The following is a 14,086-nucleotide window of genomic DNA, read 5'->3' as shown; positions in this document are numbered from 1 at the left end:
TCTAGAGGTTCTTCACTGTCACTGACCACTGTTCATCGCCATCATTGGCGGCCCTCTATCGTCATCGTCAACCATGATCTTTGACAACCCTATACCATCACCAGCCACCATCCGTCAATGTCTCTAGTGACTCTTCATCACCGGCCACCATCCGCCCCTCAGTCATCATCAACTATTGTCGTCTCCAAAAGCCTTATGCCGTCATCAGCCACCATTTGTTGTTGTCTCCGGAGGCCCTCCTTCGTCATCGGCCATCATTCTCCGTCGTCTTCAGCAGCTCTTCATCGTCACTAGCCACCATTTTCCACCGTCTCAGACGACCTTCCACCATCATTGGCACTATTGTCTCCAGATGCCTTCTATTGTCACCGACCACTGTCTATCGTTGTCATCAGCCACTATTTGCCATCGTCTTCGGTGGGCCTTCGTTCTCATTGACCACCTACAAGGTAGTGGTCGGCCACCCTTGAGGAAGACTTCGAATACAAATTGATTTTTTTTTTAAGATATTATTTATATAAATGAGGATATTTTAGAAAAATCAGTTGAAATCTGATTCCATTACAATTAGAAAATTTGTTCATTATTGTGTTGTTACCAAATGAATGAATATGAATGATCATTTCATTCTAACTTCTTGTATTCCTAGTAATACTTTTTTTTTTTTTTTTTTTTGTAGGTAATCAACATTTTTAGCGTACCAAAGGTAACCTTAGTGTATTTTTTGTTCTAGTAAGGGATCTTGTTAGTAGGATGGTTTTGCTATATTTATGTGAGGTATGGTGATCATGTGCTTTTGTCTAAATACTTATTTTCTAATTTTTACTCCTCTTCAACTTGGAGTTATTTTTTATAGTATTAATTTCTCTAAAAAAATGCTTAACAAAAAAAAAAAGAGTTGGATTTGATAGCAGCCAATGAGTAGAAGGGCCTTCTTCGATAAGGGAATATTCACATGCCTTAGGGTACAATCCAACCGGATTTCACGTGGGGCTTTGGTGGCTACTAATAGTATGTAAGTGATGCAATCTCTCTTTCTTTCTGATCAAAATACATTTGCAACTTGGCAAACTGTCGGTGGTGGGCCTTGTGGCCCCTTTGTGCAATACAATAGGAGCAAGGAACCCCTCCCAAAAAAAAAAAAAAAAAAAAAAAAAAAAAAAAAGAAAGATAAACAAAACAAAACAAAATCACGACTTTGTGCAATACTATTTTGTGTTATAGTGTGGAGGAAGGGTTTGGTGGTGGAAGAATTGGATTAGAAGTGATTTACACATAAAAAATGTGTCGCATAGGTTCTGTTCAAATGGTAAGGTTTCTGTTTGAACAAGATTAACCCTAATTGTAGCCCGTTCAAATGGGATTGGCATAAAATGCCTTGTCCAAACCCGCATTTGAATCCTGTTCGAACAAGAATATGACAAGAAGCCCCGGTCGAACTCTTGTTCGAACACCATTCGAACGGGACTTTCTAGAGTTGAAAAATCGGATGTTTTGAGGAGAAAGAGAATTTAGGGGATTTTAATGAGATCGGATTCACAAGAGGGATCCATAACAATTTAAATATGTTTATAATTCATTATGAAGGAGATACTAATTAAGGAGGTAAAATGCGCTTGGTTAATGGTTGCATTATGAAGAGAGTATTGGTAAGTTGCGTGCTTGAGGGATTAAGTTCAAACTAGAAAAGGCACAAGTTATTTTAAGATCAAAGGTGTGTTAAAGAGATTAAGAAACTAGGGTGTCGTTTGAAACTAGGGTTTTCATGGAATCTATTAATTAAGGAAGTTGTGTGACGCAATTGTAGGTCTTCGAGGAAAGGTTTCTTGAAGACGTTCAAGGAATTGGTCGCAATGGTAAGGACGGTAAGTTGCGGCGAAGACAAAAAGGGATTTAAACAATTGACCTCAAGTTTATATTTTTGCTTGTATTTTTATGAATGTTGACTTGGAGCATTTTATGTGCAAAGTTATACAACATATTTTTGAAGAAAAGCCCAGGTTATGTATGATGAGAATTGTGAAATTGTTTTATGCATGAAATGTGTGACATGAAGTCGTTTATAGATGTTTATTTCAAATGATGCCTTTTTACTATGATGTTTCAGATAGGCTATTGTCTGTATGTTTACTAAGTTTTATGAGATAAGAAAAATGGTTAAATTTTTTTTTTGAAAGCTGATTTCTATGGGTGGCCGGCCACCCCCGGTGCCATCGGGTGGGCCTTGGCCACCCTTATGATTCAACTTTTTACTTTTTTTTTTTTAATTTTTAATTTTTAATTTTATTTTTTTTAGGGTTGAAGGGTAAAAAGAAAATAAAATAAAAATAGTTTTTTTTTTTTTTTTAGAAAATGTTGTATATACCTTTCATTTTTTTAGACAAATAAGTATTCATTTTCGTAAGAAAATAGAAATAGGTCTTTACCAATTAAAAGAATGACTATTCTTATGAAATAAACATTTTATTTTAAGAGTCTATTATGCGAACCAAACGGGATATAGAGAATAAAGTAAAGAAAATATGCATAAGCTTCTCATCAGTAACAAAGTTTTATAGTTGAAGAGACTTATTTTCAGGAAAATGCATGTTTACCAAGGTCAAGTTCCACGAAAAAGAATATGTACAAAAGATGTCTATGGCAGACATTTACAAAGACTTATTTACGAAAGATGTTTATGAAACAAATGCTTTACTCAAATGATTTTGATGTTGTCAGTAAACCATTGACCATTTATTGAAGGAATCATTTTCAGCAAAGTGACTTTTATGATTTTAGCAAAATGTCATTTGTTTGTAAAGGAAATATTTTCAAGAAATAAAGCTGTGGTTTCCACGAGTTATTTTTAGGAAAAATTTCACTTTAACTCTCTTAAATTTTTATTATTTTTGTAATTACTCTCAAACTTCAAAAACTCTCAATTTAATGTATCGAATTTCCAATTTTTTGTAATGTCACCCCTTTGTTAGGTATTTTCATTAAATCTCGTCAAATTTCCAAAATATCATTGTTTTTTATTATAAAAATAAATAAAAATAAAAAATTGCAAAGATTTAGGCATCGGTCAGGATTTTAACGAAATTTGCAAAAATATGTCTGAATCTTTGCAATTTTTATTTTTTAAATTTTTATAAAAAATGGTATTTTATAATTTTGACAAGATTTACCAGAAAATCCTATCGGAAGAGAGATATTGTAAAAAATTAAAGTTTGATGCCTAAATTAAAAGTTTTTGAAATTTCGGAAGAGGGAGTAATTTTAAAATGTGTGAAAGTTTGAAGAAATTTTATAAAGTTTTCCCTTGTTTTATGTATAAACAAGTGTGTTATTAAATATCTCCGCATTCACATATCAGCAACAACTTGCTTGCAGTGGCAGAGCCAGACAGTTCATATTAGGAGTGTTGCGCGCCAAAATTTTTTTGGTGTCCTAAAAGTTTTTTCCACCCTAAAAATTTGGTAATTCACACAATATATGCATCACAAAAAAATATCTATAAAAGTTCATAAATGTATACTTAAATTGATATATTATAAATATAACATGTCGGCATTATATCAGAAAGACAGAAATACAAAAAAAAAAGAAAAAAAAAAAGTGTCTAGAACTGCACTTTACGGTCTCTTAGAAGTACAAAATATCAAGTATCGAATCTAAATCGAAGCTCTCAGCAATTTCCCTTCCAATATAGAGAACAAAATTATTTGCAAAAAAAATCATCCTCCATTTTGTTGTAAAGTCATGTTTTAACAATTTTCATTGCTGAAAATACTCGTTTGGTAGTTGTTGTAGACACTGGAAGAATCAAAATAAGACAAATTAATCTATCAATAAGATAGTATGTCTTTGATTTTTCTGTCTTTGCCAATCCTTGGCATAATTCTGCAATGGAAGACAAATTTTGTAATGTTGGATCAACAAGCACATATATCTCAAATTAATTTTGTCATAATTAGAAAAATCTAAGAGAATAATACTTCTCCGTAATCATACGTGTCAATCTTAAATAATTTATAAGCATTTTTTAGATCCAAAGCTAAGTAAGTATCAAAAGTTACAAAGCTGACCAGTGACTGCTGCAAAATTAATTGGGTTGAATTATTCTTCCTAAAAACCAATAAACGACTTGAAACCTTTTGTAGTGAAGGAGAATTTTTTTGCCAACTGTGCTACTTTATTGGAGAAAATTACTAAAAACCTCTTCTCAGTGCTTTATATCCAAGAATATTTGTCTTCCATTTTCATTTTGCCTTCGAAAGAGGTCTAAAACCTCACGCTAGGCTCAGATGGGGGTGCCGTGGGTAGGAAAAAAAAAAAAAAAAATTTAATCTTTGGAGGTGCCAAAGAGCAACGTGGCTCTGCCGCTGCTTGCTTGCTTACTAAGTTGTGAACTCATCATTTTACCTATAAACGTTGTTTACATGGAAAAGAACAACAATACCAAACAACAGGACAACAACAATAAGGATAAGGAGCTCGAGCAGAACAATAGTAAATCCTAAGGTATAAGATATAATATGATTTCATGTAAACTAGTAAGTGATCAATGTGATATGTAAAATTGATAGTTGTAAGAATTGTCAAAAATAGCGATTTGATAAGTTATTTCATGCTCGGGGTATCTAGAGAGGGGTGCTGAAATCGTTCTTATTGAAAGTTTTAAATTTATCCGTTGCTTCAATTTTATGGTAAATGTTGTGTATACATTTGTGAGGTTATCGTTTCATATTAAAAAAATATAAAGAAAAATAATAGTTAATATACTTAAGTGGACCTAAGTTCATTAGCAAAGCTTTTGAGCTATAAGTGGTATCGTAGTATGTATACTAATATATTTTTGTTTGACTCTTTTGGTGTTTCTTCCCCCAACAAAACAATAAATGTTTTCATTGTCAAGTGATAGATTATCATACTTAAAGTCAAAAGAAAATAATGCATCCGATATAATTTATAAAAATTATTAGGATGTTGCGTTACAACATAATTGGCTCTAATCTCCGAAGTTGGAATTGGCCTAGACCACTGTAATGGAGTAGTCCCTATACATGTGGGACTTGATGTCCGTGTGCTAGGACTGCCCGTAAACGCCACCGTGGCCACAATCTCGCCACCCCACGAGGCAGTACTCCGGCAGCTCGTAGCACAACCGCAGCATCATTCTTGCGCACTTTTTTATATTTCTCTCAATTTTTTGTGTTTTGTTTTTCTGTTTCTCTGCCCTTTTTTGTTTCTTGTTGGGTGGTTGGTTGAGTTGGGTTTGTGAGAATGATGAGACTGAGGAGAGAGAATATTGCTTGAGAAATAAATTTAGACCAAAGTTTTTTACTCTTTCTCTAACAATACCACAAAAAAAAAAAAAAAAAAAAAAATCACAGAGATATTCAACGAATTTTTTTATTTTTTTAAATTTTGTATGTTTTTTATCGATATTCAACTACTTAACGGTAAAGCTTTTTTTTGTTTTTAACTGAGTGGCATCTTGGTAAATATAGAACAAAAGGGAGGGTAATTAGTAGTTTGTGCTCTAAAACAGCTACAGAGAACAAAGGCGACGAGACTCGACCCGAAATACAGAGACAGAGACAGAGACAGAGAAAGAGAGAAAAGAGAGAGAGAGAGAGGGAGAGAGAGATCTGAGTTGGGGGAACGAGTCGGGACCGAGTTGGAGTCCGAGCTGGGATACGTACTTTGAACTGTGTTGTAAGCAATTAATGGTTGAAGAAGTCCGTAGAGTACTCAGAGATAGAGAGAGAGAGAAGACGATCCTCACCGTTAGATCCCATCTCTGAAATTCCACACCAACCGTCCGATTCTCTCTCTCTCTCGGTCTCTAGCGCAGCTCAAAATTTGGAGCTTGAGCACGTCTTCACTAAAACCGATCGGTCTCAAATTCGGAGACTCTCACGCGGCGCTTTCTCAGGTACTTCCTTGCATTCTTGCTGTACTTTTTTGGTTTCTTGGTTTTGGTTAAAACGAAGAAAGTAAATTTCTGTTTGGTTGCTCGGAAACTGAAAGAAAGTGAAACTCCGGATTGTGTCTTTTTCTTGCTCTGGCTATCAGAGAATCCTGGCTCTTTTTTAGGCTCAGCTTTTGAACAATCTCAGCTTCAGAATTCGGATTTCTTTCGTTTTCCGCTTCTTTCTTAGTAACCAAACAGAGAAATGGAGCTGAAGAGAAAGATGCTGTTGTTTCTGTTAAAGAAAATTGCTGTTAATGATTTTCAAGATTGATTTTGTTTGTGATTTGAGTTTATTTTTTCATTTGAGTCTTTCTTTGTTCTTGTACAGATTTGAGCTCTGTGATAGCTTACTATTGTGATGGAGCTCAAGATCAAACTACGTGAGTGGGTTTCGGAGTTTGAGTTACAAAAACGGTGGATATTTTCTACATAGCGAAGCAATTTGGACTAAAAAATTGATTTTGAATGTTCTAAAATTGGTTCAGCCATCCGAGGAATCTCTATAAATATAAGAGAATTTGAAGCAAAGGAGGGCTAAGATAGTAAAGCGCCCTGATTTTGTTGGGTTTTCTCTAGCTCTTGAAACCCTAGATTTTTTTTTTAAATGGTTCCCTTTGGATTTTAGCTCTATAGCTTCAGTTTCTGCAAAAATGGAGGGAACCATATAGTTTAGAATTAGAAAGAGATAGATAAAGAACGAGAATCAATGGAAGATTTCTCAAAATATGCTCATAGTCCAGCTCATTTGGCTGTAGCTCGTCGTGACTATGCTGCCTTAAGGCGCATTATTGGTACCCTTCCTCAGCTCGCTAAGGCCGGGGAGGTTAATACCGAAGAGGAGTCTATGGCTGCTGAGCTCCAGGCTGATGCCGTCGCAGCTGTTATTGATCGCCGTGATGTTCCGGGTCGCGAGACTCCTTTGCACCTTGCAGTACGGCTGCGGGATCCCACATCAGCAGAGATTTTGATGGCAGCTGGTGCGGACTGGAGTCTCCAGAATGAGAATGGTTGGAGTGCTCTCCAAGAGGCGGTATGCACCAGAGAGGAGGCGATTGCGATGATCATCGCAAGGCATTACCAGCCTCTTGCTTGGGCAAAATGGTGTCGTAGACTGCCACGTATTGTTGCCTCAGTGGCTCGTATTCGTGATTTTTATATGGAGATAACTTTCCATTTTGAGAGCTCGGTCATTCCATTTATTGGCCGGATTGCCCCGTCAGATACTTACCGCATTTGGAAGCGTGGTTCTAATCTTCGTGCTGATATGACCCTTGCTGGTTTTGATGGGTTTCGGATTCAAAGATCTGATCAGACATTTTTGTTTCTTGGAGAAGGGTACTCTTCGGAGGATGGCAACGTAACTTTGCCACCTGGTTCTTTGATTGTTCTTTCCCATAAGGAGAAGGAAATCACAAATGCTTTGGAAGGAGCTGGTGCCCAACCAACAGAAGCAGAAGTTTCCCATGAAGTGGCATTAATGTCTCAGACAAATATGTATAGGCCAGGCATTGATGTTACGCAGGCTGAGCTTGTTTCTCATTTGACTTGGAGGCGACAGGAGAGGACTGAGATGGTTGGAAATTGGAAGGCCAAAGTTTATGATATGCTTCATGTGATGGTGAGCGTGAAGTCAAGGCGGGTTCCTGGTGCAATGACTGATGAGGAACTTTTTGCTGTGGATGATGAAGAAAGGATGGCAAATGGTGAAAACAATGATGAGTATGGTGATCTTATGACAGCTGAGGAAAGGATGCAATTGGATTCTGCACTTCGTATGGGGAACTCAGATGGTATTTGTGAAGATGAGGATCATGGGGTCGTTGAATATCCAGAAAATGGTTCATTAGGTTCCCATGAAAATTGCGAATCCAATGGCGTTGTTAAGGAGAAGAAAAGTTGGTTTGGTTGGAACAAGAAAAATCCAAAGAATAATGGTGATGATCCTGAAGATTCAAAGATTTTGAAGAAGTTCTCCAAGTTGGCCCCAGAAGGTAGCAACCAGAAATCAATCGATCACCAAAAATCATTTTCTGAATTTCCTAAGGAGGAGGATATGGGGGATGGCAAGAAGGGAAAGGATAAAACCAGTAAGAAGAAAAAAAAGAAAGGGGTCACTAGTGAATCTAAGCATGAGAGCGAATACAAAAAGGGTTTGAGACCTGTCTTGTGGTTAACACCAGATTTCCCTTTGAAAACAGATGAGCTCCTGCCTCTACTTGACATCTTAGCCAACAAGGTCAAGGCTGTTAGAAGACTCAGGGAGCTTTTGACTACTAAACTTCCTCATGGCACATTTCCAGTCAAGGTAATCCAAGATATCTTCTTTTGTGCTTCTGATATTGCTAATGCACCATCTTTACAAAACAATTTGTTTTTGGTAAGGCTATTTATCAAAAAAAGTGTTTTTGGTAAGGCTGATTTTGCGTTATAACTGTTGGTATATGCTTATATCACTTTCTGCTTTCATTATGATGAATCTCTTTCATGAGCTTTTTTTCGCCTTCCTCCATTTGTTTTTCCTTTTTTTTTTGGGATTGGTTGCAAAGTAGGATCTATTCTACAACAAAATTTATTGTTTAGGTCTACTTCAAGGTCTACTTCTTCTTTTCTTCTTCATCAATTTGTGTTTTTTTTTTTTTTTTTTTTGGGTCCTGGGGGGTTGGGGAATGGAGGAAAGAGTTGTTCTAGGGTTTGAAAAAAGTTCCATTGAGAAACAGCTGGCTTGCCCTCCTTTTCCAACTGTTTTTCACAAAAAGATATATTATTGTCATGCAAAATGGTAAAAGACATTATGTTGCTTGAAACAAGGAAATTTTGAAATGACCAGAGAGTTTTCTTTATTAAATAGTACCAAATCATATTGTATAGTTTGCCCAAAATATTTTGGAACATGATTCTATTTCTTTTGAAACTCTGTCCCCTTACTGGCATTCTATGTTTTCCACCATTACTGAAAACATAGTATGGGAGATTATGTAGGCATAGAAGAAGTATGATTTGGAGGGTGGTACTTTTGTGTCTAATAAGGTGTTATGATGAGAGAGGAGTGTCCACTCTTTTGAGGATCGTAAATTATTAATTCTGAGTTTGAAGCTATTGCCTTTGAGATTGCCTTTGGACTGGATAGTTGCTACCAATTGCTCACGTTTGCTACGTTAGTTGACTTAAACTTTCTAAATTTACAAGTTAGGTTTTCTGTGTGCGCTTGCATGTGTTCTTTTTGGTATTTCTTTTGTTTACTTGTTGTGTATTAGGGTTGTACCCCTTTTTTCGACATTTTTTTTAATTAATTATTACCTTAAAAAACATGGTAGAAGCATATTTGGTCTCAATTGAAAGTAGGAACTTCTGACACAGTTTTCTTTCCATTAGCCAAATCTCCAAATCATAGTTTGCTGAAAACATAATGAAAATTTTGCCCATTTCTTTTAGAACTATGATCATTACTGGAATCTGTAGTGATAAGTCCTATTGAGTTGATTGTGTTTTCATATGCCACAGAAATTATCTTAATCTGTTTAATTAAGCAAAAGCACATGTTGGGTAGGCATTGAAATAGGAAAAAGAGGGAGGTCTTGTTACACTATTTTGTAGAATTGAGGTAGAGCTGGCTGTCATACAAGAGCCTTGTATAGGAAGAGATTATAATAAGAAAATGGAGAAATACTGAATGATATTGCCCTCTCACTTGATATAAGGTAGATTTTCAATTTAGTCAATCTAGTTGAAAGTGTATCAAGGTGAGTTTCTTGTTTGATTGTTTCTTCAAAATATGAAATTTAGTTTTGTTACACATGTTGTTTGGGGTTTCTTCTGAATCATTCATTGTGTGAGGTACTGGCATTTAAGATATCAACAAAGTCATTTTTCCTTTTTTGATCGAAAAAAGGGATACAATGGACTTGGAGATACGTAATTGAAGAATTCCTTATGTTTGCCTCTGTGGTATGGATGCACAATTTCTTCACGACTGGGTAGTAAAATTATGAGCATGCATGTTACTAGGGTAAACTTGTGGCATATTTTTGGCACAATTTGAAGGAGTCACTGTGTAGCTGTTTTCAACTGATTAGAGAAACTGAAAGATACTAGTAGATTTTAAGTTCCATGTTATTGTTACGAAAGGAAAAATTTCACCTTCTCATCTGCCATTGACCATTTAATCTACCCCCAGGAGGTTTACATAGGATGTGCGAAAGACTATACAGGGGATTGGTTTGGGTGCTTGTGCTGACTACAATTTAATTGCAGTCAGGTATAGTTTTGGTCTTACTTTAGGTTGGTGTATGGCTTGGCACTACGTTTAATTGGTGCAGGTTGCTCGGGCAACCGCTTCAATCTCTTCGCCACGATTAGTTTCGTGAAGTTACCTACTTAAGAGGTTACATTAATGTACTTCCTGTATGAAAGGAAATCCTACGGGTTGGCTTGCTTGTGTGTCTACTGGGGCTGCTCTTGCTTGGTCTCGTGTAGAATTAGTTCTGAAATATTCAAGTTGGATTTGAACCTATGATGTGTATAGACGATGTGTCTCCAGTCCTATCTCATGCACATCCCCTCCACTTCTCTTCCTTCCACACTGCCCTTCTACTCATAGACATAGTAAACAAGCAAAAGAAGAAAGCAAGTAGAAAGCATCCCCATTTTTTGGTTTGAGAAACAAGTAATAGGCACCTAGGCCAAAGACAAATGCTGCTTTACTGATTGATAGCCATATATGTGTTTAAAGATCGTGAGACTTCGGTGGTTGAGCTAACGAACATCATGGTTAAATCCCTTTATACATGGACAGTAGCGTACAATAGTCCATATTTTTCTAGTTTTTCTGAATATTTAGATTTTTGTTTGTCTTTTTCTCCCCTTTAGGAGTCTCTCTTGTATACTATTACCTATGTACTTAGGTTGCTCCCTTTTGCGCTTTCTAACGAGATTTAATTACTTTTAGATGTTTGGAAAAACGGATACTTTAAGCCAATGAGCTCTAGCTCAAATGGCACTCTCTCCGCCTTCAGGACAGGTGGTGGGTAAGGTCATGGGTTCAAGACTTATGGTTTTTGTCACTTACTAATATGTGTGTGTGTGTACACTGATGGTTTACTAGTAAAAGATGTGCACATAATATTAGGTGTTTCCTTTTGTATACTTCTTTCGTACTTAGGGGCGCTTTACGCTTTTAATGATATATGTCGATTACTTATTATAAAAAAAAATAATAATAAAAAGGATCTGCACATACTGATTTGAAATTATTCTAGTGTAAGCTCTTTTTTCCTGCTTTTGTTGGTTGTTTTAGCAGTCATCAATTTCTATAGTTTAGAAAACCTTCCTTATGATCCTAATTGTTGCAAGTTACCTTCTGGGAGTCAGTTCGGTTGCCCACTAGGTTACTACTTAGTGTACAATTGATATTAGTATACCTGTCCACATGGTAAGGTAATAATGATGTTTTGGAAGAGTATGGAAGTTATAGTATCACTTGGTTTATAGTATATCCATCCACGTGCCTCCCTTATTTTACCATTACTCTTAATTTATCTTTTGGGAGGGGTGTGGGGAGGGATTGGGTGACAAAAACATTCTTTATGGTCAAGGCAATGGGGTGAAAAAGTGACCGAGTTATATGAGCTAGTCATGTAGCATCAAGTGGCGTAAAAACCAATCAGATTTTGCCATCACACAATCTGTTTTAGTCCATCAGTGTGCACCATCATCCTCATCATTTTTTGCAACTTTTGCTTCTTTTTTTTATTTTTTTTATTTATTTTTATTTAAAACATTGACTTCAATAACAAAATTTGGATTAATTTTTTTGACCTCAAACCTTAATTATGTGAAATTTTTAGTGGGATTGGTTTGATATATATTTAATATTTTAGTTCAATTTTAAAAAAATGCATTGAAAGTGATAAAATAAGGGAAAAGAAAATCTTGGGGATCATAAATTGAGCAAACACAAGCCAAAGAAAAAAAGGAAAAAAAGAAAAACAAGAGAGGAGTTGATCAGTTCAAAATTTTCCTCTTTTTTAAAAAATTTTTTTTTATAAATAATTCAATCTAATTAAAATGCATAGATGGGTGCAATCCAGGTATACATGGAGTATACACGAGAGATACCCAACTAGGGAGAAGAAAAAGAACACAATCCACAAAATCTCAGGGAAATTTTTCCTTTATATGGAGTAAGTCTGATGTAGGATGTGAAAGCATTGCACCCTGCTCCCCTGAAAGAAGAGGTGTATGGTTTGAGGGAGGTTTTGTCCCTAAGCATTTAAACTATTTCTATCAGAATCTCTTCCACGCTTTTTTATTTTGGTGTATGACTTTTAACTTCTTGATGAAACTTAGTAAGATGGATTGACGTTGCTAATTGTGTACAGTTGGCTTTAACTTTGCTGCATATACATTGCATTTGTTATTTTAGTGCTATTCTGGATAATATCATGAGCCAACACTTTTAGATGATAAGTCTGCTGTTACACCTTGGTTACTAACTTATAATGGATCAGCTCATGGTAACAGAGGTTCTTTGATAGATCGTTGTGAGGATAAAGTGGTCTCGATTCCAGTGTCTATCAATCACAGTCCTAATAGTTCATTTATCCTGAATTTTAATTTTTTAATTTTTAATTTTTTTTTTTTTTTTTTTGTAATTTGATATTATGTTTGATTATTCATTGTCTTAAAACAGAGTAGTGTGTAATAATCATGTCTATAAGATCTTATTCTCTCTTCTGCAGGTTGCAATCCCAATTGTCCCCACTATTAGAGTCCTTGTTACCTTCACAAAATTTGAAGAGCTTCAGCCATCAGAGGAGTTTTCAACCCCTCTGTCCAGCCCGGCACATTTCCAGGATGCCAAATCCAAGGAATCAGAAGGGTCCTCATCGTGGATTTCATGGATGAGAGGGAGTCGTGGAGGGCAATCTAGCGACAGTGAGAGTCACCGGTATAAGGATGAGGTTGACCCTTTCCACATACCATCAGACTACACCTGGGTTGATGCGAACGAGAAGAAGCGGCGCTTGAAGGCAAAGAAAGCCAAGAGCAAGAAACATCGGAGACAGACAGCGGCAAAAGCTGGGGAAGGGGGACAGCCGGTCAATGAGGAAGTTGAAGAATAATTACATCAAGGAGGTAAACTCCTGTTTGCATCTGACTTCATTTTTCCCTTTGCAATTGGGTTGGTGGATGATTGTTAGGCAATCAATTTGTTGTTCATTAAGACGAGCCTCACCTTCTTAAATCTGTTGTTGTATTGTCATGTGAAGTGAGATTATGGAGGAGCAGAGGCTTCTCGTTTCTCTCATAGCTTGTTTTCATTCTAATTTTTCCTAGAGACCAATCTTGTATCTAATTCGATTAACAATTTTACATTTTTTTTTTTTTTTTTTTTTATGTGATTGGCATTCCCTCTCTGTCATTCAAGTGCAAATTAATAACTATTCTTCCAGCTGACTTTGTTTTGTTAGGAAAATTTGATAGAAATATTTTCAGTAAAGGGATAGTTATATAGTTTTTGTTACAAGTAGAAAATAATGGTTGGATCACTCCTCATGACTCTCTCAACTATATAATAGATTGTGAGCCTAGCCTCAATGAATAGTCAATCTTCTCATGCAAATCTCTCTTTTTGCCTCTTTGTTAATTTCTTGCGAATATGTTATCTCCAGCATACATTTATTCAACCTTGTTTTTTGGCTCATTCCAAAAAACAAAACATTTGTCGCCCTCTTCTTGTGCAATTAGCGGGGTGGAGCCCCTCAAGGTGCAGTTGTGAGCCAACTGTTATGGTTGGGCTAAATCGTCTAGATATATCACCTTTTTTCCTTTCTTTATATATATATTCTTTTGATTTGAGGGGGTATAACTGTATTTTTCACAACCATTTCTATTACCTATTTTACGAAAAAGTAACAGGTTTTAAACTTATTGGATATGCCCAAACTAGGTTTTAAAGCTATCAAATTGAAAAATTTGAGTCTTGGAAGTCAAAATGACCTAGGGCGTAAGGATTCTCACCTGATTTTTCACAACGACAAAAAAGAAAGACAACTAAAATGCCCTCATATGTAGGGCAGTAAAACAAAACGAAATTGCTCACGAATAGTTTAAGCTTAGCTTGCTAAA

At 36.0% G+C, this 14,086-nt stretch overlaps 1 protein-coding gene across 1 annotated transcript; it reads left to right on the top strand.

The window, feature by feature from the left end:
* The first annotated feature begins 5,577 nt into the window (after positions 1 to 5,577).
* LOC132170351 (Ankyrin repeat family protein) lies at positions 5,578 to 13,506 on the top strand. Its single transcript, XM_059581303.2, has 3 exons — positions 5,578 to 5,920; positions 6,288 to 8,264; positions 12,697 to 13,506. The coding sequence occupies exons 2-3, from the start codon at positions 6,666 to 6,668 to the stop codon at positions 13,078 to 13,080; spliced, it is 1,983 nt and encodes a 660-aa protein (XP_059437286.2). The 5' UTR covers positions 5,578 to 5,920; positions 6,288 to 6,665; the 3' UTR covers positions 13,081 to 13,506.
* The last annotated feature ends 580 nt before the right edge of the window (positions 13,507 to 14,086 follow it).

The sequence above is a fragment of the Corylus avellana genome, chromosome 1 (assembly GCF_965113065.1).
Source record: "Corylus avellana chromosome 1, dhCorAvel1.hap1.2, whole genome shotgun sequence".
Taxonomy (NCBI): domain Eukaryota; kingdom Viridiplantae; phylum Streptophyta; class Magnoliopsida; order Fagales; family Betulaceae; genus Corylus; species Corylus avellana.
This window is presented reverse-complemented; position numbering and strand designations above follow the sequence as displayed.